Source organism: Chanodichthys erythropterus, chromosome 5 (genome assembly GCF_024489055.1).
Source record: "Chanodichthys erythropterus isolate Z2021 chromosome 5, ASM2448905v1, whole genome shotgun sequence".
Taxonomy (NCBI): Eukaryota; Metazoa; Chordata; class Actinopteri; order Cypriniformes; family Xenocyprididae; genus Chanodichthys; species Chanodichthys erythropterus.
In genome coordinates this window covers 27063480-27087490 of record NC_090225.1, presented here as the reverse complement: position 1 = coordinate 27087490, position 24011 = coordinate 27063480, and the positions used below count along the sequence as shown (strand labels likewise).

The window sequence follows — 24011 nt, the reverse complement described above, 5'->3', positions numbered from 1 at the left end:
TAAAAGTCTCAAACTGCTCAAAAGGTTTTTAGAAAGGCAGCAAAACGACTGAAATAGCATACAGTAAGTTTAATTTTGCCATTAATTAACAAGCATTTTTTAGAATAAATACATAAAACGTTTAATTCATGCCATTATATGCACAATTATGAGCAATATGCTGAGTGTGTACACTTCAAAGCCTTTAAATATCACTTCACTGGAACAAATTTCTTAAAAGCATAAATAATCTTGTAACAACATAACGCATTAATACATAAATAATGTATAAAAACACGTCAAGATATGGTGATTTGCTATTGCTCAATTCTGTAGTGTTCATTTGTACAGTTTTAGTGTATTTTAGTTAATCTATGACTCCCATTATGAGTGGTAATGGGTAAGATATTATTAAAAATTAATACTTTTTTTAACTATAATTTTGACTTTTATTATGAAAATATTACACTTTTTATATCTGCCTTCACACTGCTGGTTAACGCTGGTGTATGCGGGTGCTCTAATGGCCATTATTAACACTGAAAATATCCGTAGTACAATTTGGATTGCCCTCAAGAGGCTTGATCTCAACGGTTGGTATAATTTTTGTATAATAATCTGTCCAAATTACATTTAATAAAATAGTTGTCAGCTGCGTAGCATCCTGGTTGCCATGGCAACGTGAAAAGGTTAGATTCTCGTTTCTCTGCCTTTTTGCCATCTTCATTAGTTTTACAATAGGAGAAAAACATTTCTTATAATATATCCTGAATTACTTTGAAATAATTAACTTTGCCTTTTGGCCACTGTTGTAAAATGTATTGAGATGGATAGACAGCAACAGGTGCATCTGACAGCACAATACTGGCTACTAAAAGAAAAAAAAAAATAAAGAGAAAACTTTTGTTATTTTGACTGTGGCATTGAATAATTGTTGCACATTTTTGTGCTAACATGCAAATCACATGCAAATTGAAAAGATATGTAAAATGAGTGCTGACATAACCAGTTATTTTGCAGATGACAGGGTCACGGCCCTTCGGGAGGTTCACATTCCAAGTGGGGCCAAAGTAACCACCGTAAGACAAGTGCGTTTTGACCAGTTCTTGGGTTAGATATTAAGATTGAGTATATGTATTAAAGTGGTGTTCTGTCTCTTTACAGATACTAGCTCATACTTTCAGGCTGGACACTTCTCAGAAAACACTTAAGGTATTTTCACGTGCGTAACCTTCCTGTTGTGATTGAAACATTACTATCTGCTCCATATTTATATAAACAGAAATATTTCGAACTCAATTTTCAGATGCGAAACAATCGAGGATCTCTAATTCCATTAAACTGCTGCATACTGCCAAACAGCAAGCAAATGTAAGTCTTTGTAATCTTTTGCAAAGGTATATTCATATTTATCACACAGGGCTTGAATGCATGAATCTGATTGGTTGATGAACGTACTAAGGTGTGCGATTATTTTCAGGGAAACGCATGCAGTAGCGTTGTTAACCACCATGCAAATGCGTAGGGCCCCGTAGGTTTTGGGGGCCCCCTGCTGACCAAGCAGTTAAATCTGTTACAGCAGCACTGTTGACCTCTTTTATTGCATATTAACATTGCTTACAATACCAAATTTAAATTTAAATTTTTATTTTTTTTTCAACAACATAATGTTTATTTTAGGTTTTATTTAAATACACGAAATACTAGCAAAAAAATCATATTTAGTTTGTAAAATACACTGATGTCTATGGAAGCAGCAACTCAAACTCTGGATGAATTTGCTTGTTGTAGTAAATCAGACAACTCTGATTCCCTGCGCTGAGGAGCAAACTATTAGGATGGCGGCGCTGATCACCCGTTATCATCTAACATGATCAATATAAAGGTGTTTAAAAGAAATTTATATCACTGCGGCAAATGATTTCAGTTATTTCAATAGGTCCGACAGCCTACAACCGCAAAAGAAACAAAACCCACAACCACACCGACCAAGCAAATAAATATAGTAAACAATAGGATGAAAACAACAAATAACGAATAAATGTTACATTTTCAAATCATCCTCATCAAATTCCAGTAGCTGTAAAAATGCACAAGATATCATCACACAATAAACACATGCTAATACATTGTACATTAATGGCTGACATACATTTTTGACCTGGTTCATGTCTGAACTCATTCAATTATGAGAAAAAAGTTGTTAAATTACGAGAACAAATTCGTTAAATTACGAATTTGTTCTTATAATTTAATAACTTTTTTTCTTGTAATTTAATGACTTTATTCTCAACATTTTATCTCAACTTTTTTTTCTCAAAATTTAACAACTTTTTTCTCATAATTTAACGAGTCTGTTCTCGTAATCTAATGACTTTTTTTCTCATAATTTAACGAATTTGTTCTCATAATTTAACAACTTTTTTTCTTGTAATTTAATGACTTTATTCTCAACATTTTATCTCAACTTTTTTTCTCAAAATTTAACAACTTTTTTCTCGTAATTTAACAAGCTTGTTCTCGTAATCTAACTACTTTTTTCTCATAATTTAATGATTTTATTCTCAACATTTTATCTCGACTTCTTTCTCATAATTTAATGAATTTGTTCTCATAATTTAACGACTTTTTTCTCGTAATTGAATGACTTTATTCCCAACATTTTATCGCAACTTTTTTCTCATAATTTAACGAGTTTGTTCTCGTAATCTAACTACTTTTTTCTCGTAATTGAATGACTTTATTATCAACATTTTATCTCGACTTTTTTCTCATAATTTAACGAGTTTGTTCTCGTAATCTAACAACATTTTTCTTGTAATTTAACGAATTTGTTCTCATAATTTAACAACTTTTTTTCTTGTAATTTAATGACTTTATTCTCAACATTTTATCTCAACTTTTTTTCTCAAAATTTAACAAGCTTGTTCTCGTAATCTAACTACTTTTTTCTCATAATTTAATGATTTTACTCTCAACATTTTATCTCGACTTCTTTCTCATAATTTAATGAGTTTGTTCTCGTAATCTAACTACTTTTTTCTCGTAATTGAATGACTTTATTATCAACATTTTATCTCGACTTCTTTCTCATAATTTAATGAGTTTGTTCTCGTAATCTAACTACTTTTTTCTCGTAATTGAATGACTTTATTATCAACATTTTATCTCGACATTTTTTCTCAAAATTTAACAACATTTTTCTCATAATTTAACGAGTTTGTTCTCGTAATCTAACGACTTTTTTCTCATAATTTAATGATTTTATTCTCAACATTTTATCTCGACTTCTTTCTCATAATTTAATGAATTTGTTCTCATAATTTAACGACTTTTTTCTCGTAATTGAATGACTTTATTCCCAACATTTTATCTCAACTTTTTTCTCATAATTTAACGAGTTTGTTCTCGTAATCTAACTACTTTTTTCTCGTAATTGAATGACTTTATTATCAACATTTTATCTCGACTTCTTTCTCATAATTTAACGAGCTTGTTCTCGTAATCTAACAACATTTTTCTTGTAATTTAACGAATTTGTTCTCATAATTTAACGACTTTTTTCTTGTAATTTAATGACTTTATTCCCAACATTTTATCTCGACTTTTTTCTCATAATTTAACGAGTTTGTTCTCGTAATCTAACGACTTTTTTCTCGTAATTTAACGAATTTGTTCTCATAATTTAACAAGTTTTTTCTCATAATTTAATGACTTTATTCTCGACCTTTTTCTCGAAATTTAACGTTTTTTCTCAAAATTTAACGAATTTGTTCTCATAATTTAACTATTTTTTTCTCGTAATTTAATGACTTTATTCTCAACATTTTATCTTGACTATTTTTCTCAAAATTTAACAACATTTTTCTCATAATTTAACGAGTTTGTTCTCGTAATCTAACGACTTTTTTCTCATAATTTAATGACTTTATTCTCAACATTTTATCTTGACTTCTTTCTCATAATTTAACGAGTTTGTTCTCGTAATCTAACGACATTTTTTCTCGTAATTTAACGAATTTGTTCTCATAATTTAATGACTTTTTTCTTGTAATTTAATGACTTTATTCCCATCATTTTATCTCGACTTTTTTCTCATAATTTAACGAGTTTGTTCTCGTAATCTAACGACTTTTTTCTCGTAATTTAACGAATTTGTTCTCATAATTTAACAAGTTTTTTTCTCATAATTTAATGACTTTATTCTCAACCCTTTTCTCGAAATTTAACACGTTTTTTCTCAAAATTTAACGAATTTGTTCTCAAAATCTAACTACTTTTTTCTCGTAATTTAATGACTTTATTCTCAACATTTTATCTTGACTTCTTTCTCATAATTTAACGAGTTTGTTCTCGTAATCTAACGACATTTTTCTCGTAATTTAACAAATTTGTTCTCGTAATTTAACAAATTTGTTCTCATAATTTAACGAGTTTGTTCTCGTAATCTAACGACTTTATTCTCAACATTTTTCTCGAAATTTAACACGTTTTTTTCATAATTTAACGAGTTTATTCTCAACATTTTATTTAGACTTTTTTCTCATAATTTAACGAACTTGTTCTCGTAATCTAACAACATTTTTCTCATAATTTAACGAATTTGTTCTCATAATTTAATGACTTTTTTCTTGTAATTTAATGACTTTATTCCCAACATTTTATCTCGAATTTTTTCTCATAATTTAACGAGTTTGTTCTCGTAATCTAACGACGTTTTTCTTGTAATTTAACGAATTTGTTCTCATAATTTAACAAGTTTTTTCTCATAATTTAATGACTTTATTCTCGACCTTTTTCTCGAAATTTAACACGTTTTTTCTCAAAATTTAACGAATTTGTTCTCATAATTTAACTACTTTTTTCTTGTAATTTAATGACTTTATTCTCAACATTTTATCTCGACTTTTTTTCTCGAAATTTAACAACATTTTTCTCATAATTTAACGAGTTTGTTCTCGTAATCTAACTACTTTTTTCTCGTAATTTAATGACTTTATTGTCAACATTTTATCTTGACTTCTTTCTCATAATTTAACGAGTTTGTTCTCGTAATCTAACGACATTTTTCTCGTAATTTAACAAATTTGTTCTCATAATTTAACGACTTTTTTCTCGTAATTTAATGACTTTATTCCCAACATTTTATCTCGACTTTTTTCTCATAATTTAACAAGTTTGTTCTCGTAATCTAACGACTTTATTCTCAACATTTTTCTCGAAATTTAACACGTTTTTTTCATAATTTAACGAGTTTATTCTCAACATTTTATTTAGACTTTTTTCTCGAAATTTAACAACTTTAATCTCGAGATGGTTTTATTTTTTTATTATTGCTTGGACCTAATCCTCTTCCGTAGATGGTCACGGTCATTTCTTTCTGTTTATTATGTTAATCCTTTCTTAGTCATGTTATATTTTCAGGATTGACTATTTTTAAATTTGTTCATATTCTTTGTACCCAGGCCGTACGTCCTTGAAGTGGCTAAAAACTACCAGCATGGTATGACAATACCCCCCCCCCCCCACCCCCCCCACCCACACACACACCCACACACCCACACACACAAGCTTTATTGCATTGTCCAAAAAAAGTCACTATTTTTCCTTATGAATATAGGCAACCCAAGACCAAGGAGTATTCCCATGACTGTTTTTAATAAAACCGTGAAGTCGAGACTACAGAGCATTGTGAAACAGGTGAGACGTTTGACTCAGACGTGAGTCACTCATACTCAACTTACTTCTTTAAAACAAATTCATTGTTTCAAACTTCCTTGGTGACACAGTTTGATCATTTCTCATATTTATGACACATCTGGTGCTATTTCAGATTGAAAGATTAGAAGAGCTGTTGCCTCAAATCAAACTGAAACACCATGAAAAGATGACAAAGGTGAAATTCTGATCTTATATGTTATATCTAACAACATTTGTTCTTGTGTTGATGCATTTCCTATTGAAACAGGATGTTGCTCACTCATTGGTAAGTGTATAATGCTTTAGCCTTTGTCACAGAATGATTTGCCACTTGCTATTATGCCTACTAGATATGTTGTATTAGGTGGAGGAATTTGGTTGTACAAAAAGTCATATATGCCTGATCAATATATAATTTTTTTGTTTTCCCAGGAAGATTTTAAATGCATAAATACCTTAAGGCCATTCATGTTCTGTTTATTATAGCCGTCTGTTGCTTTAAAGCAGGATGGATTCAGATGTTTTTATCACTCAGCTGCTGGGAAAAATGGTTCTGAAAGTGATTCAAACGATATCTATTCTCTGTGCCGTTATCGTTATTGTTGTGGTGTGGTCTCTGTTACGCTTTTATATTAGAACTATGTCTTTATCGTTATAGTTATCCTTTTTGAATGGGCCTTTGTCTCTAAAAAAAGTTGCAATGTTAAGTCATGGCAAATTAATTTCATGCCTTTCATCGCAGGATATTGAGTTACTGAATCAAAAGCTAGTATTTCTTCACAAACGCATGCAGGTAAAATGTCATTCCTCATTTGTTATCATCATGAAAATGCCATAATAATTATTACTGCAGATTATATACTTATGGATATCAATAATGTAATCTCTTTAATATAGTTGTCAATTATGCAATTATGTGCTATTCAAAATGTGATACAATCTCAGATTGATTAAAATGTCTATTCTCCTTTCATTTCTTTAGACGGCCGAGTCCTATTGCTGGGAGGGGATGCTGAGAAGAGCTCCGCTGTGGTGAAGGATGCTTACAGTTCATAATAAGCACTGTCTATCAAGACCAATAACATTTCAGAGTAGAGTCAGTCTGTTCTTCAGTTTTTGATTAAATCTATAGAGAATATGAATGAACTTTCTGGAGTTGTATAAGTATTTCATCATGTATTTGATCTGTTTTTTAATATCAACTGACCTCAAAAATACATGGACACAATCTGACTTATAAATAAATGACTTGTAAAATACCTTTCTGAGTCATTTTTGCAGTGACTTTTATCCAATTGGAGTCATATCAGTGACCACAGGTGTAGAGAATCACATTAACCATGATTCACTAACATTTACTAACCCGCAGTATAATGTAATGACATTCATATTCATACATTAAGAGTGTTTACAAGACAATGATTGAGGTGAAAAACCATACTTGAGTAAAAGTACAGATACCTTACAGTCTTTACTGCATAAATTATAAATTAAATATAGATTAATCCTGATTAAAGCTGCAATTTTCTGTTACCTTTGTTCTTTGATGAACATTAATGACCTACATCACAGCAGCTGTTTTATTAGGCCACACATCTCATTAAGTTCATTTAAGACGTTATTTAACTTATTTAAGACTGCTCTTATGAGGATACTCGATAAAAGCAGCATTTTGGCATAATTTTTGGCATGTGTTATTGTTTGCTCAAGCGTGAAAGAGAACTCGATACTGCCCGGCGCGTGTCACAGACGGTGTATTCATGGGGTTCTCGTTTGTCTTATGGCAAATTTTCCAATTTTGACAGCACTAATATATTCACAAAAAATACATGAACATTAATGTCCATTAATTTTATTTTGAACATCGGTATGCTATGGATGTGTGTGTCTTCGGTGCTGTGACTGGTCATGTTTATTTTAAAAGTAGAAATATTCAGTGTACTCTCCCAATTAAAATGAGAACACAAAAGCTGCAAGTATAATGATAATTATATAAATATTACACTGCTTACTATGATCTAAGATGAAGTGTATCACACTCATGCTAACAGCCCATATAAACAATGGAATATAATGACTGCAGCTTTTACATTTAAATAAAACTCCCCCCGCCCCCCTCTTTTTGCTGATCAGATTACAAAGAACTAAACAGACACGGGTCAAATAGAGATAATTTCCAATCAGTTTGAACAAACCCCAATTCCCCATAAGAAAAACAGCATTGCAGTACTTGTCTCCACTTGTTTATTGATACAGAAAAGGCTGTAGATCTGAGCAATGACTAATCGTTTCCCTGTACACCCCACAGATGTTCTGAAAAAGTACCAAAATATATATTCCAAAATACCTTGTATATAAACCTTAATGAATTAGATGGATGTTTCAAGACGATGCAAAAAAAAAAAAAAAAGAGGAAAATCTTGTTTTGCAGTGAGGACTTCGACTCTATAAATGCATTTACTGAAACCCTTCACATTGACCAATGTTTTCCTTCAGTCCTTGTGATTAAAAGAAGCCCATTTATTACAGACATTAGGATTGACACTGCAAACAAAGTTGGTTTTTGCAAGCATGAAACAAGGGAGAAAGGAATGTCAATGTAAATCATCATCTCAGAGCATTTCTACAGGATTATTTTATCCCTCGTCTGGATGATGGTTTCATCAGGAAAGGAAAAAAAAAAAAAAAAAAAAAAAAGACCAGCATCTTTCATCATGTTATTTAAAAAAAAAAAAAATGTATTTGATCAATTACATACTGGTATCCAGAGAAAAGGTCACAAATACTGACAATGAATTACTACTAAGAAAAAAAAAAAAAAAGATCAAATCAAGTTGACAGTTACTGGAAAAACACTATGTACACAAACAAGGGTATGATGTACGAGACAAATACATCAGGAGTACACAGACTCATGTGTCTTCACCTCTGCTACCATACTGCTCCGTTCATTTCATTAGCAATTATAGACGTTGTTGACGGGCCTGTTAAATAAATCAGAACAACAAAAGAACAAATGGTCTGGTTTAACAGTTCTAGTTGCTTGCGTCTTTGAATAGTTTAAAACTTAAGCGCTCTTTCTCAGGGAGCCATTCTTAAAATTTTTTCCAAGTGGTGTGAATTCAAAAGGGGAAGGTGTCCTCAAAATAATCAGCACATTCAACGACAGCACTTCTATTCAGTTTTGGATTTTTTGCTGTCGTTGCCGTTTTCCTCTGCTGCGGTGTCCTCTGACTTCCGCTTTTTGGTGCTCTCTGCTATGTTGCTCCCAAGATGTGGGGAGAAGGTGATGATTATACAGGTCATGTTGTCACATCCTGTGCCGTCCCCTGAGGTGTCTGGTGCTAAGCAGTGGTCGAGCAGCTAAACAGTGAAGAGGAGACACTTTTTAGCAAGTTTTTTTCATGGTTCCATTAATAATAATAATAATAAAAAAAAAGATTACATTTTTTAGAAATACTGCATAAATATTGTGATTAGAGTGGATTAAATACAGTGGATTGCAATATCGGTGAAATTTGATACAATATATCTTACTGCAGCAAAACAACAAACGTAAATTGCTTGTAGCCTTGTATTTTACAATTAAAAAGGAATCAGATTTTTCAAAGTAATAATTCAAGTATTAAATAAGTACTTCATCTTGAAATAAATGATTCATCTCACTTAATACACGTCTAGCCAAATAATCACACTATTATTCAAAAGCAGGGTGCTGCTGCACTAACTAATATATATATATACACACACATACATACAATTTACTCCCATAACTTAATACTTCAGCACGTTTTACTAATTTGTTGTTTTAAGTAAATAGTGCTCATGATATAAATTTATTCCCTCGTTTATTAAATCGTGGCCACATTTGTAAAAACAAACAAACTAAAACACCTCACACATAGGGATGTGCCCAAAGCCAAATTCCAAAAGGAATGGAAAATTAAGTACTGCCAAAGATTTATAGGATCATTTAATCTGTCGTTCTGCAGTAGCGGTACCCGCTGATTGCTGACTGCTTTAAAACGTCCCCATGAATGTTCGTGTAAGGTTATTATGCTTATTATGTAAGGTGGATATGCTGACAACTACACATTGCAGAGTTTCCGGATTGACAACCATATTTAAATGCAAAATCTGATACTGTATGTCAAATGATCTGTACTTTAAGTCTTGGGAGTGTAAATGCAAATTCACAATCCTGCCACTTTTTCCTGTGTAATGCATTACTTTGTAAATTTAAATGTACAAAGTCACTGAGTGACTGATTTGAAAAGTGAACAACAGATTATAAAACATTAAATATTTAAGCACTTTATTTTATGATCTGTCCTGACAGTGATCATTTTTTCATTTCATGAATAGGACGGGTTGAGTTAACATTACAAACCGTTTCTTTGTATTAATTCTGGATTTATTGTCAGTACTGGGCTCGCAGTTCACATGTAGGGTACTCTGTACTGTGTGTGGATACCCCCACCGAAGACCATTTCTGACCCAGAAAAACCCTATCACATGAATAAAATTATGTCCCTTTAGGGCAGGGGTGCCCAGACTCAGTCCTGGATGGCCCAGAATTTCACTCCAACCAGCTTCAAAACACCTGCCTTTAAGTTTCTAGTATGCCTAGTTAGACCTTGATTAGCTGGATCAGGTGTTTAAATAGGGTTGGAGCTAAACTCTGCAGGACCGAGTCTGGACACCCCTGCTTTAGGGGCTCCATAGAATCTGTTATCTCCTTCCCAAATTCAGCTTTGAGCACATCCCTAGTCACACATTTTTCCCAGTACTCACCTCTTCAATAATAGCAGATAGGGGTCTGCTTTTACCAGCCTCAGTTTTCAACCTCTCATTCACAAAGTCCACAACTTCCTGACTGCTCATCACATTCCTTTAAACACACAAATACAAATATATACAAACAATTTAATCTATTTATTGGCTATTCAGTTCTTATTTGAATACTGCCAAAAAAAAAAAAACATGGCAGAAACATACACAAAAGTGCAGCAAAATATATGGACCTGCATTACATTACCATTAAATTACATTGAGTGACTTTAAAATAACACCACATTAAACCTAAATGTTACGCACAATGGTATCAAAGCAGAGAACATGAATAAACTAAAAGATGCAATGGTTTTCTGCTTTTTCCACTATATCTATTGTTTATCATAATTTTTAAAATTCAAAATAGATTAACCAACCAATTTCAACCACTACAGCTACTATAGTCAATTACATGCAAAATAATGATGTAGTTAAAAATAAGTCAAGGACGAAAGATCTTAAAATCATTAAATATTTTATAATAGTTTTAGGATAGATGATCAGCAAAACCACCACAAATATCATGATTACTCAATTAACAGCTTGGAAATGCATGCTAATGCATTGTGATAATTTTATACATCATGCCGCCGTCATTTTTAGTTTAGTCAATTTTGTCCATCTTACCAGATGCCATCACAGGCAATAACCATAAACTCATGGTCTTCATTGAGAGTCAGCACTTTGACATCAGGCAGAGCAGAGATCATCTGTTCCTCTGGGGGAAGAGCCTTGTTCCTTTTATAAAAGTGATCACCTGCAAGAAAACACAAGCATGAGAGATGCAGAAAAAATTTCCAAAACTAAATAAGCCAATGAGGAGCAGAGTTACCAATAGCCCTGGAGAGGTTCAGGCCTCCATTGACACGGCCATCCATTGTCACCTTCCCACCAGCATTCTTTATTCTGGTCAGCTCGAGCTCATCCTCTGGTTTGTGGTCATAGGACATGTCCACCGCTTTTCCCTTTTCAGATACCACACACCTGGAATCTCCAGCGTTGGCCACAATGAGCTGCTTCCCACGAATAAGAGCTACTACAGCTGTGGTGCCACTGTCTGAACCTGGCTGCAGAACAGGAGGAAAAAAAAATTTAACTATGTACATGAGCATATGTTACAAGATCATGTGATCCACTCCTTACACAGTTTATTTCAAGTTTTCAAATCATTCACAAGAGAAAGTATTACTTGATCCAAAAAAAAAAAAAAAAAAAAAAAAAAAGCTTGTTTTTCCACTGTGCAACACAAAATTATATATATAAAAAAAATAAAATAAGCAAACGAGTTTCAGTTTGCTTGTTACTTGTTATTTACTCATTTAATAATTTCCTTAAACGTCGTTTGGGGTCTAAAAGGACCCCAAAGACCCTATAAGGGTTGCTCAAATAAAAAAATATTCTCTTTGTCCAAATGACATGAAACTTTGTACCGTTGTTAACACTTTCTAGATCTACAAAGAAAAAAGAGCTCCACTATTTGCTATGTTATTTGACTAACTGAAAGACATTTTCATAATTTTTTGTTGGATTCATATCTAAATGTTATGAAATCACAATTATAACAATAAAAATTACTTTGTCAAAGTTTAGCATTTTTTTGTACTGAAATAAATTCCAAAATGTTGATTTTGAGGATGAATTTTGTCCATTTTCACAGTGGAGTCTCATCATAATGTAACAATATTGAAAAACTATTTTTTTTTCCATTACAAAAAAATACTAAACTTTGACAAAAAGTACCCTTTATTGTTATAATTGTTATTTCATAATATTTAGATATGAATAAATAATAATAAATAATAATAAATAATAAAACTTATGAAAATATGTCTTTCAGTCAGTCAGCTCTGTAGCCATCTACTGGTAAAAATGATAGTTTTTTTACTTTTAAAACTGCATTTTCCAAAAGATGGGCAAAAATCTTACACTAAACCATGTCAAATTATCCATGTTATCTCCATGAATGAAATTTAGAAATGTGGGTCTTTTATAAAGTGAATTTCACATAAAAAGCTGTTTTTGTATAAAAACCTATTTAAAAAAATATTTTTTAATTTATTTATATAAATTTAAAAAATATGATAAATCCTCCAAAAACTGTACAAACATGGAGTAAAAACATTAACAGAGTAAAATTGCATTTTGTTGCCTGGGGTCTGTGGAGACCCCGAAGACCCTGAGTGTACTTCCCAGAAGACCGCATAAGGGTTAATTTTATCATCACTGGAAAAAACATGCATGAAACGTGAATCACTGTCCATTTTGCGAGCAATTGTTGAAAAAGAAAAATGCCACATCGCAATATTTAAAATATTTCCATTTTAAACCATGAAGGCGAGCCAGTGGATATAACAAGCAAACGTTGCATGAGAGTTATGTCGGTGAAGAAGTCCCAAACGCCAGTCAATTTTTCAGAAACAAAGTAAAATCTGACTGAGCTTTGGGCATCTGGCCCTGCATTAACGGCACATATTCTCTTAGAGACAATTTATTTTCGTGATATTTTCTTGTGGCCCATAGTGAAAAGAAAAAAAAATTTGTCCCCATCAGAGTATTTTGGTGAATCAAGAAGTATTGTGCTAACAAGTTGCTTTTGAAATGAGGAGTAGGCTAGGGTTGCACAGTGTACCGGTACTACAAGAGACTGCCGTTGACTGTCTGCTGTGCCCTGTGTAGTAAATGCTCTGTAGAATTAGCGCGTTATTGTTTCCCCAACAGAAAGGGTCTGAAATTATTATAAAAAAAATAAATTAAAAAAAAGCAGCTCAAGCGTCACTTAACTAACATCATAGTATCTTTATATAAGATTTATATAAGAATGAATTCTCTAAGTTTTTCCTGTTGCTCATTTGACCACTTCTGGAAAAGGTGGAATAGTTTGTTTCTAGAAACATCTTTGCTAAGACTATTCAGACAAATGAAATTCCATTCATCAATAAGCTATAGCGGCTTTGAACTCGGTTATCAATCATATCAATCGTGATTTTAACATTATAAATGTATTATATGTTTTAATATACATACTGCTCTCCAGTCAGGGTTGGAAATTTCAAGATATGCTGGAAAAATGCTCCTTTGTGACACAACGAGTAAGAGTTCCGTTTTTGTTTTGTTTCTAAAGGAATCTGTTTTTGAACAAATTGGGCGAGTCTCTGACTCACTTTCAAAAAAAACGTAATTTGCTTTGTTCCTGAATGAATCAGCCGTTTTTAACAAATCGGTTGAAGGATTCATTGACTTAATCATTAACACTTGCTGCCACCTACTGGCGACTTTAGTCTCCCATCTAAAAGTAGGCCTATTCTATCATTTTTTCCCCCCAATATTTTTATTTCTATATTCAGATTTTTACATTTGAAACATTAATCTCATAACATGCAATTGTAATTGAAGTGCAAATGCATAGATGCTACATCTTAATGTCACTTCATGCAGCTTCTGTGCTACTGTGCAGTGCTAAGATGAATTTTGTTTACAATGATTCATTTGATTGGTAATAAATGCCTGTTATTCAATCTCATTAATGAAGTATTCAGAGGAAAATCTGGTCTGTTTTCATTTATTTATGAAAGTTTCATTTTGTATACCGCATGGTATCACGATACTACTAGGTATCATGATACTTGTGCTGGTATAGTATCGCAAGACATTTTTAAGTTATCGTGAGTAGGCTAACTAATCTTTTATTATCCTTGCAGCACGGCAGTTATGCGCTATGAAATTATTGCAGGGCAAATTAATAGTAGTAATTTAATAAAAGTAGCCTAATAATAATAATAATAATAATAATAATAATAATGATTATTTAATATGCCCTGCCTCCCCGTCCACTACACAACTGTGAAGGGCTAAACATCCCCCCCCAATGCCACCCATGTTCAAACACATCCTAGGTCATGTGACATGCTAACCTCTTCTTTTCCATCCATGCCTGGCAAGCACATTTCCTCCTCTTCATCAGTATCCTCTTCCTCCCCCTCTTCTGTGTCATCCTCTTCCTCGTTCTCACTGCTGTTCTCACCATCCTCCTCACTGCAGTCCTATTAATCGTAACATAACGAAACAAACAAATTCCATTGATTTTCTCTGAAACAATTGCTGCATCCCAATTTGCATACTATCCATCCTAAATAGTATTCAGACTAAGAATTAGTATGTCCCAAAGCGTATTATGTTGAAATGAGTATTCCAAAGATACCCGGATGGTGTACTTTTTCCGGTTAGAATTCGAAGTGCAGAACCGTGCACACTTCTAACGGCTAATATTGCCCATAACACATTGCGCTGTAGATGAGGAATCGATTAGAACTACAAATACGAAAAAAAAAAGAAAAAAAAAAAAGTGTCAAAAAAACTACAAACATGACAGATATGCCAGACCGACGGTTAAGCAGAGCGGTTAAGATAAAGGGGCTTAAATGATTAATAAATCAGTATCTGACCTGATGAAAAGATATTTATTAAATGTTATCCACATTACATTTCATCTGCAACAGCATTGTGAACTTTTATAACGATGTGTTTGGTCATTAACTTTTAAATGCATCATTATGCAAAGATGAGGAGAGTTCTCTGCATGAAAGACCCATGACTGGCAGATCAACGTGTGACTACATTTATCTCCGAAATGGTAGGAAATTAAATTTAATTGAATGTTGAGGATTTTATCTGTGACAAGATGATTGACAGGACAGTTTTAAACAGTTACAGGTTGCGTAACTAAGTGACAGAACGTCCATTAAAGATGCAATTATGACAAGGTAGTATGTCCCAAAGCTTGCATACTCTTCTACACACTCAAATGTATGTACTTTTTCTTTACAAAAACAGTACATACTTTTAGGACGTAGTACAAGTAGGCGAATTGGAAAGCAGCATATGTGTATTGTGAAAAGCGCCAACTTGATCATTCCAAACAAACCTTACTCATCAGTTACTAGTTCACCTCCATTTGGGATTGAACCTGCAGTGCAAGTAACCCGGATGCTTGGCCATTATACAAACCTACACCTGAATGGTCAAAATACACTAGTCCTGCTAAATGTGTCCCCTCACCTCTTCCTCACTACCTTCCTCTTCATCCTCTCCCTCTGACTCTTCACTGTCCTCGAAAAACTTGGACTTGGCACTTCCAGGAGCAGGAGCTGCAGAGGAGGAGCAGGAAGGACCAGCATCCCCAGACTTCTCACCAGATCCACCCGAAGCTGAGCCACTACCGCCACCGGAAGCAGCTGCTCTTCTGCAGGCCCTCATCTTGGAGCCTTCAGCCACATCTCCAGCACCAGCTGCCTTCTCCTTCCCATTGCTGTCAGCCTCAGAAGCCCCACATTCTGTCTCGCCATTGATTCCCTTCTCAGCATGAGACTTCTCTCCATCCTCTGACTCTTTAGAGGCATCTGGACACGGCTTTTTGTTTTGGTTCTGTCCGAAGCGGATAAGCAGCTCCTCGATTGTCATGGTGGCTTCTTCATGCAGCAGAGCTGCTTCTTCATTATCAACTGACAAGAAAGATGAACATGGATACGTTTATTTAGTTAACTTATAGTAGTTGAACTGTGCATGCATTTTACAACTCAGAAGCCAGCATACTATGTTGGTTATTGCAAATCATCCAATATGTCATTGCAATTGCTTATGTCACTTAGGATGCTTTCACACTTGGTCCGAACCTGGATTTTGTTCATACTAAGGCTGGGTGATATGTTGAATATTATCGAGACAAATTTGCTGACAATAAAAATGAGCAAATATTGTCATAATAAAGTTTAGCTTACAAGTAAGCAAATTTCACACTTTCTCACAAATATATACAGCTGCTTTCAAACGCTCCAGTGCGTATGCGTCTTTGTTCTCTGAGAAGCATAAAACACTTCTATTTGTGACGTGTTTTTGCAGCGTTGAGTATTGTAGCCAATCACAAGCTACGTTTCCATCCAAAGTTGCAAATTTAACTTGTGCGCAAATTTGGAATATGGCATAAAACATTTGTGAATAAAGCATGGTTTTCATCCAGTTAGCCGAAGAGAACAAAATCATCACTTCCTGATATTTAACTAGTGCTAAATATCACTAAGAAAATTGGAAGAATAAATAACTTGGAATAAATGACTTGCCCTAGAGCGTGCAGACAAACTGCAATAAATGTGGTCATGTTATCTTGCATTCAGATGCCTGGTGTTTGTGAACACATTCGTGTGATGAGCTTCTGAGAGTGATTTATCCCAAACCACTTTGCTCAGGTATTTTAGAATGACCGAACAGCATTTCTGATTTTTTTGATGTGTATCAAGGAATTTATTCGGTAAAAGTGTTCCCATCATAGTTTACGCGCATGTTTTCATATTGCATTTTTTTTTTTACCCGATTCGTTTGAGTGCATACGTTTTTATGCGTATTTTTAGAATCTATGCGCATCTTGGCTTTCCATCCATTATTTTATGCAATATCCCAAAATGTGCAAAAAAATTAGGTGGATGGAAACAGCTACAGACATGTCTGTTGAGCACCAGATTGCAATGTCCAATCAAAGGTGTGGAAGCGAGTCAGGATCCACTCAATAGCAGCAACCACTTTTTGTAGGAAGATTGTAATTGGTTTCATTTTTTTACATAGGTACCTTTAAGTAAATTTGATTTTAAAAATGTTACTTGTGTTCATTTAGTAAAAAGTAGTAAGTGTTCACAATGCCTAGATTATTTTATCTACTGTTGCTTTTGCAGTTTAACAATTTCTATGTACTTTTCAATAGACGTCCCATCCAGATGATGATTTTCAATTCTAATTTTTTTTGAGAGCAAGAGATACATTATTAACTGTATTACCCAGTCCTAGATCACACTGTATTTTTTTATTATGAACCGGTACGTTTGCAACAAAGCAGCAGCTGTTTACTCCCGTTTCTAAGTAACGATGACGCAGGAGAAGGCAGGAAAACGTGTTGCTCAGCTCACTTCTTATACTTAGACTTTTGAACCTTTGGTTTCAGGTCAAGTGAACCCGGGTGTGCAGCAAAAGTGCTAGTGTGAAAGCACCCTTTTACTTTGCAAAGCATTACGAGACGTTTCATTCAGAAATAACAATAAAAAATAAATAAGATTAAAATATAATGCTATCCTTTAAATAAAATGTGTATCATTCATATGTCCTCCAGCTTCATTCATTAAACAGGAAACTAAAATACTTCAATTACCAAAAGACAGACGTATATACGACCCTAACACTAACCATCATCTTCATCTGCTACTTTTTCTGTTTCTTCCTGAGGACGTCCAGCTATCTGAACAAGTTCTTTGATGACTTCCTCTGTGGTGATTTGGCCATCGATAGCCAGGAACGCATCTTCCAGAGCCTGGAAATATGAAGGCAACCAAGACAAACACATTGATGAGGTCAGCGATTGTACCCCCTTTCAGATATCATGATATAATTAAATAGCTGAAAAGTCACCAGATGCAAACTGATAAACAACTGGGAGAGATTCAGCAAGAGTTACCTTTTGCAGTTTGCCATCCTTATATGTCTTCTGCTCTTTAATGATGTCAGGCAAGTACTTTGAGCAATACAAAGCAACCTCTTCACCTGGAGAAACAGTAACAGATTTTCACTAAACGAAATCATCAAACGGAAGTATATTTGCCCGATTCAGGAATAGTTCACCAAATAAATGAACCTTTATGCAGCTCTTTTGCATACAACAACATTTCAGCACAGGGGAAGATTTTTAGTGAATACCATCTTAATTTTAATGGGATTGTTCACCCAAAAAAAGATGTTATTTTGAAGAATGTTGGTAACCAAACTATTTTGGTGACCACCGACTTCCATTGTATCAACAAAAAAAAGATACTTGAGAAATGTCAATGTTTTCTATGTTCCACGGAAGAAATTCATACAGGTTTGGAAAGACATGAGTATTTTTTATTTTTGGTAAACAAAGGCTGCATCTGAAATTGCATACTCGAGTAGGTACTTATTTTGAATTAATTACTTTTAAATTAAGTAATTAAAAATTATGCCCGCTAAAAAAGTATGTTAGTATGAATGTAATTTTTTTTCCCCTCTTATTTTAATTAAACATTTACTTGGAGTACAAAATTGAGAAATCACAAGCCACATTTGAGAAAAAGTTATAATAAAAAAACAAATAAATCAGGAAATATCGATAAAAACAGATCACAAACACAATCCTCCCCACAACACATAAAATATTAAATAAAGATGATACAAAGACACCAAAAATCAAGCACATTCAAAGTTTTAGTAGCCTTTTTGTTGCAGGAGGTAGTTAAGGATTTAATTTTAACTTTATATATAAAAATCTCTTTGACCTTACTTACCAATAGATACTTGTTAGGAAGAGTGTAGTGTCAGTGTAAACCTGACGTACTACATTTGCCATTATGTCATTATCATGTGACCTACCAGCATCAGTTGCATGGCTTCACGGCCATTCACAAATCCTCTCCTGTGGTCTCATGGGATAGTAAAGTGTCAACTCTTATGCACACTTTAATTCTTGCCAGAAGCAGTAGGTCATATCTGGGTACTTTTTGCCTACTCTTATGAATACTGTGAATTCAGACACGCTTCTTTTGTCACATGCTGTTTTTCGCCTAATATATAGTAGGGAAGTATTCAATTTCTGATGCAGCATATCTCTTCAAGTCTTCATGCTCAAAACTCTCATAAATGGACTATTTGTATTGTGCTTTTTGGGGCTTAAAGGTGCAATATGTAATATTTTTTATCCACTAGAGGCCTATTCAAAACAAAGGCATAGCTTGATGAGCACGGAATCTTGGGAAATGTGGTCTTCACATCATAGCCGGTGTAAATAACCGGGATAGTACTCAAAGAAGAACTCGTGTTCATGGATGTGATTATTAACGTTACTGTAGTATGAAGCAGAGCAGGAGCGAGTGTTGTGGGAGCTGAACGAGGAGCTGGAGCGATTGATCAAAACACGCCTCACGAGCAGCAGGACTTTTATTATGACACAGTCACCAGCGCTGCTTCCGCTTTTCCGGTCATGAGTATGAGGTAACACAGCTCTGTTTATCATATTAGATACTAGGGCTGGGCGATATATCGCATGCGATTGTCACACGCATTTCGTCAGTATAGCCGGTTCCCTGATTAACGCTAAATCGCCATCACCTGCTTTCAAATGGAGCGGCATTTAATAGACAGAGCGGCTGCTGTGAGACACTGTTACACACTGCAGTGAGATAGATCGATTTTAGTATATCAAATTAAATGCTGGATGGCTTGTGTTGATAAATGGCATGCAATTAATTTTAAAACGTATTGTATGATGGCAAAAATTCCGTATTATTGTTACTAAAAATAAAGCTGCATCTGATTATGCTGTTAGCTACTTGACAAAATAGTGTTTTTCTCTGAGGCATGGTAAAGCATGGTTCTCACAAAAAAAAAAAGAAAAAAAAAAGAAAATTAGATTTAAACAATAAGACTAAATGTGTTGAGCTATATAATAATTAGTTTTCTGTCTATAAATATATCAAAACAGTTCTTCCCTTGTCTATTAAAACATGTAAATATTAAAGCGTCTTTGGTGTTTCCATGGTTTCTACAAAATAAAACCGGAAACCGAGGGTAACGCGGGTATGACGCAATTGACAGGCGACTCCTCACACGTCCCGTAGCCTTGGTTAAAATTTCAATTTTCTCACGATTTACAAATAGTTGGAAACATTTGGGATATTGCAAGTACTCAAGTGAACAAAATATATAACACTGGCCTAGTGGTTTGTGGATATTTTACTGCAAAAATATTACATATTGCACTTTTAAAAGGACATTATCGCTATGGACAAATCTGCACTGAAAGAAAAATCTTTGTGGTAAAAATAATAGCAGACAAGAACGACTTTGCGGAAGAGTAAATGACAGAGTGGTCTCTTTAACACACGTTGTGTTACCAGCTTACCTCCATGACCATCATAGACCGCAAACATAGCGGTTTCATCGTCCAACTCTGGGATGCAGTTGTGCGCGTCCTAGGAAACAAAACACGCCATTAAAAAGGAGCTCGAGGCGGGAGTCGCTCTGATCTCACTGGCGCCAAAATCCGCGCGCGTCACTCCTGCCATAGATCACAAAACACACACTACAGACCTAACGCACACAAATATAGGACTCATTTAAATGATACACATCCAGTATGTTTTAATTACACCGGGTAAGGGCCATTCTCTTATGTTTCCTCTCAAATATCAATAGCAGCAGCAGCGGAGTGACTGAAACGGTGAAAGTGCGTGTTTTACCTCCATAGACACTCGCCAGCCCTGCATGGCCGCGAAACCGTAGGTCATGTTCTTATTCCCGCCGTTGCCCGTGCTCTTCTCCGTGTTGGGTTGAGACAAGTAAGCCCCCATGATGTATGTAATGAGGTATAGTTAAAGAAAAGGCTCGTAATTATAAAAGAAATCCGTCCAATTCCGGTTTGCTGGTTTCAAAGAAGGTAATACGTCTGCGCAAACTAGGTTCTTGTCACATTTCAGTGTGCAGTGACCCTTAGATGAGAGTAAACCGGTGTGTTACCCTGCTACTGCTGTTAGCTGACGGGCTGCTAACACTGGTGATGCTGCTGGAGTTTCTAAATGAACAATCACAGATGAAGAAGAGTCCGGATAAGTCTGTCCAAAACTGACAGAACTCACATTAAACACGAAGAGGAATAAGTGTCGATTCGATTTGAGTCTCTTTTAAAACACAGAAAAGCTCTTAACACGTGTGAGTCAACATAATCAACAGTCCACCAGCAAACCCATTTTACAGAGGGCGGACTTTAGGCACACCGGAAAGGGAAGTCTGCGCACTGAGTTCGCGCATGCGCATGGTTAATAAAAATTAGTGGCGGGGAATTTCATTCGTTGTAGTACTAGTGACTCGAATCTTCTGAATCGCTGGATAAAAACATTCGTCTGTATCATTCAGTCACTCTTTCTACAGGTTGCATCATTAAAGTCACCATGAAATCAAAATGGAGAATTCTTATTTTTATGTAGGCTATTTATTAACCGGGCAATTCATGTGCCCTTGTAATCTTTAATCAAAATAACTTCCCCTCCATCTTGCAGCAAATTCTCTTCTCCGGTGACCTTTTTACTGCAAAAAAAGAAAAAGATGGATGACGTGTCTCCACTTCCTTCCACTACAGACAAATGAACATGACTTTTATTCATTTTAAAGGCTAAATACAATCGGCAGAAGTTAAATCTAAACGTAGGCTATTAATGAACAATAATAAGGTCACGTGACTTCAGTATCATAGGCTTCTGACAACTCTTTTAGTCTTTATTTAAAGGGATACTCCACCGTTTTTTCATATTAAACTATGTTATTCCCTTAACTAAGACGAGTTGATACATACCTCCCTCGTCTCAGTGCGTGCACTAAATCGCTCTGTCTTGCGGCGAAACTTTGTTAGCACTTAGCTTAGCCCAGTTCATTCAATAGGGGCCAAGCAGAGAAGCTACCAAACACCTCCACGTTTTCCCTATTTATATACAGTTACTCGAGTAGTGTAACTCGACCTAGGACGGTGACACAAAACAAAACGTTGCGCTTTTCTAAGCGTGTAAAATGGATAACTATATTGTATGGCGGAATACCATAGCAAGTGCTCGGGAGCACTTTGACTTGGCGCAGTAATATCTTCACTCGTGAAAAGTCCTCTCACCGGCCCCCGCTCTCTCTCCTCCTCCCTCTCATTTCCGTCAATAGAACCAACGTGACTTTTACAGGAGAGGGAGCGGGGGACTTTTCACGAGTGAAGATATTACTGCGCCAAGTCAAAGTGCTCCCGAGCACTTGCTATGGTATTCCGCCATACAATATAGTTATCCATTTTACACGCTTAGAAAAGCGCAACGTTTTGTTTTGTGTCACCGTCCTAGGTCGAGTTACACTACTCGAGTAACTGTATTTAAATTGGGAAAACGTGGAGGTGTTTGGTAGCTTCTCTGCTTGGCCCCTATTGAATGAACTGGGCTAAGCTAAGTGCTAACAAAGTTTCGCCGCAAGACAGAGTGATTTAGTGCACGCACTGAGACGAGGGAGGTATGTATCAACTCGTCTTAGTTAAGGGAATAACATAGTTTAATATGAAAAAACGGTGGAGTATCCCTTTAAAAAACATTTTTTTTCCTGAAAGTTTTAGTTAATATAGTTTACAAGAGCGGGATCAAAAAAGTGAAAGCGGACTAGTGAGTAGGCTATTGATGAGTTTTCCTGTTCAGTGTGATGACGTTTAAAGGATTAGTTCACTTTAAAATGAAAATTACCTCAAGCTTTACTCACCCTCAAGCCATCCTAGGTGTATATGACCTTCTTTCTGATGAACACAGTCAAAGTTATTAATATCCTGATGCATCCGAGCTTTATAATAGCAGTGAAAGGGGGTCACGAGTATGAGCTGAGGAAAGTGCTCCCATCCATCATAAACGTACTCCACACGGTTCCGGGGGTTAATAAAGGCCTTCTGATGCGAAGCGATGCGTCTGTGTAAGAAAAATATCCATATTTAACGGAGTTATAAAGTAAAATATTGTACTTATGAAGATAGTGTAATGCCTCTCGTAGTTCAAAACACTTACGCTATGTCCTACACCTTCCCTATTCAGCTCATGGAAAAAGTGTAACTGACACGCCAGTCTTTCTTTGTAAGTTGAATATGGAAGGCGGTCTGGCAGAAGCTAGATATTTTTTGATATAGATATTTTTCTTACACAAATGCATCGCTTCGCTTCAGAAGGCCTTTATTAACCCCACGGAGCCGTGTGGAGTATGTTTATGGTGGATGGATGCACTTTCTTCAGCTCATACTTATGACCCCCTTTCACTGCCATTATAAAGCTTAGATGGGTCAGGATATTTATATAACTACGATTTTTTTCATCAGGAAGAAGAAAGTCATATACACGATGGCTTGAAGGTGAGTAAATCTTAGAGGATTTTTCATTTTAAAGTGAGCTAATCCTTTAATGTCCCTGACAACTTTTGTAGTCCCATTTAGCAACTTGTTAGCAACCACCTTTTTCAAGAAAGTAAAAGCTTTTAATAAATTGCAAGAGGGTAATACTGATGTGTCTCGGAGTCTCTCAATCGTTTTTATCAATGTGGACAACTGTTTGGCCAATGCCCTTGCCTCACGTTGCTCACATGAACTGCCTGGCCAGTTCCAAAGAAACACCCCCAAAAACAGAACAGCAGAAATAAGTTTCCCGGCTCACTACAATATCTTGAACTTGAGTTAACCACACAGACCTTATTTCAACTGTTTAACCAAAACATATTAAAAAAACTCATGGGTTGTGTCTGAAATCGCTACTCTCTTGAGTAGGTACTTATTTTGAATAAGTACTTAATTTGCGAGTGCTAAAAAAGTACACTCAATATAGTAAATGTGTGTAGTATGAATGTAATTTGGACATATGAAATTCTCCATGTTGTCATTAACATGTGACCTATTAGTG

At 34.9% G+C, this 24011-nt stretch overlaps 2 protein-coding genes across 4 annotated transcripts; one reads left to right on the top strand and one right to left on the bottom strand.

Moving 5' to 3' along the window:
* Positions 1–51: 51 nt before the first annotated feature.
* Positions 52–6922, top strand: si:zfos-1056e6.1 (uncharacterized protein LOC107988029 homolog). Of its 3 annotated transcripts, none has more exons than XM_067386769.1 (9): positions 52–572; positions 1000–1058; positions 1144–1191; positions 1286–1350; positions 5445–5482; positions 5600–5679; positions 5813–5875; positions 6422–6472; positions 6662–6922. In XM_067386769.1, the coding sequence occupies exons 1-9, from the start codon at positions 434–436 to the stop codon at positions 6713–6715; spliced, it is 597 nt and encodes a 198-aa protein (XP_067242870.1). In that variant the 5' UTR covers positions 52–433; the 3' UTR covers positions 6716–6922. The 3 variants fall into 3 exon arrangements, with proteins under 3 accessions (XP_067242870.1, XP_067242869.1, XP_067242871.1); XM_067386768.1 differs by having other exon boundaries at positions 1000–1067; XM_067386770.1 differs by lacking the exon at positions 6422–6472 and having other exon boundaries at positions 1000–1067.
* A 995-nt stretch (positions 6923–7917) lies between these two features.
* Positions 7918–21318, bottom strand: ppm1g (protein phosphatase, Mg2+/Mn2+ dependent, 1G). Its single transcript, XM_067386761.1, has 10 exons — positions 20799–21318; positions 20462–20531; positions 18005–18090; positions 17737–17860; positions 15568–16010; positions 14424–14552; positions 11345–11579; positions 11140–11269; positions 10474–10570; positions 7918–9042 (listed from the first exon to the last, which is right to left on the bottom strand). The coding sequence occupies exons 1-10, from the start codon at positions 20907–20909 to the stop codon at positions 8854–8856; spliced, it is 1614 nt and encodes a 537-aa protein (XP_067242862.1). The 5' UTR covers positions 20910–21318; the 3' UTR covers positions 7918–8853.
* Positions 21319–24011: the final 2693 nt, after the last annotated feature.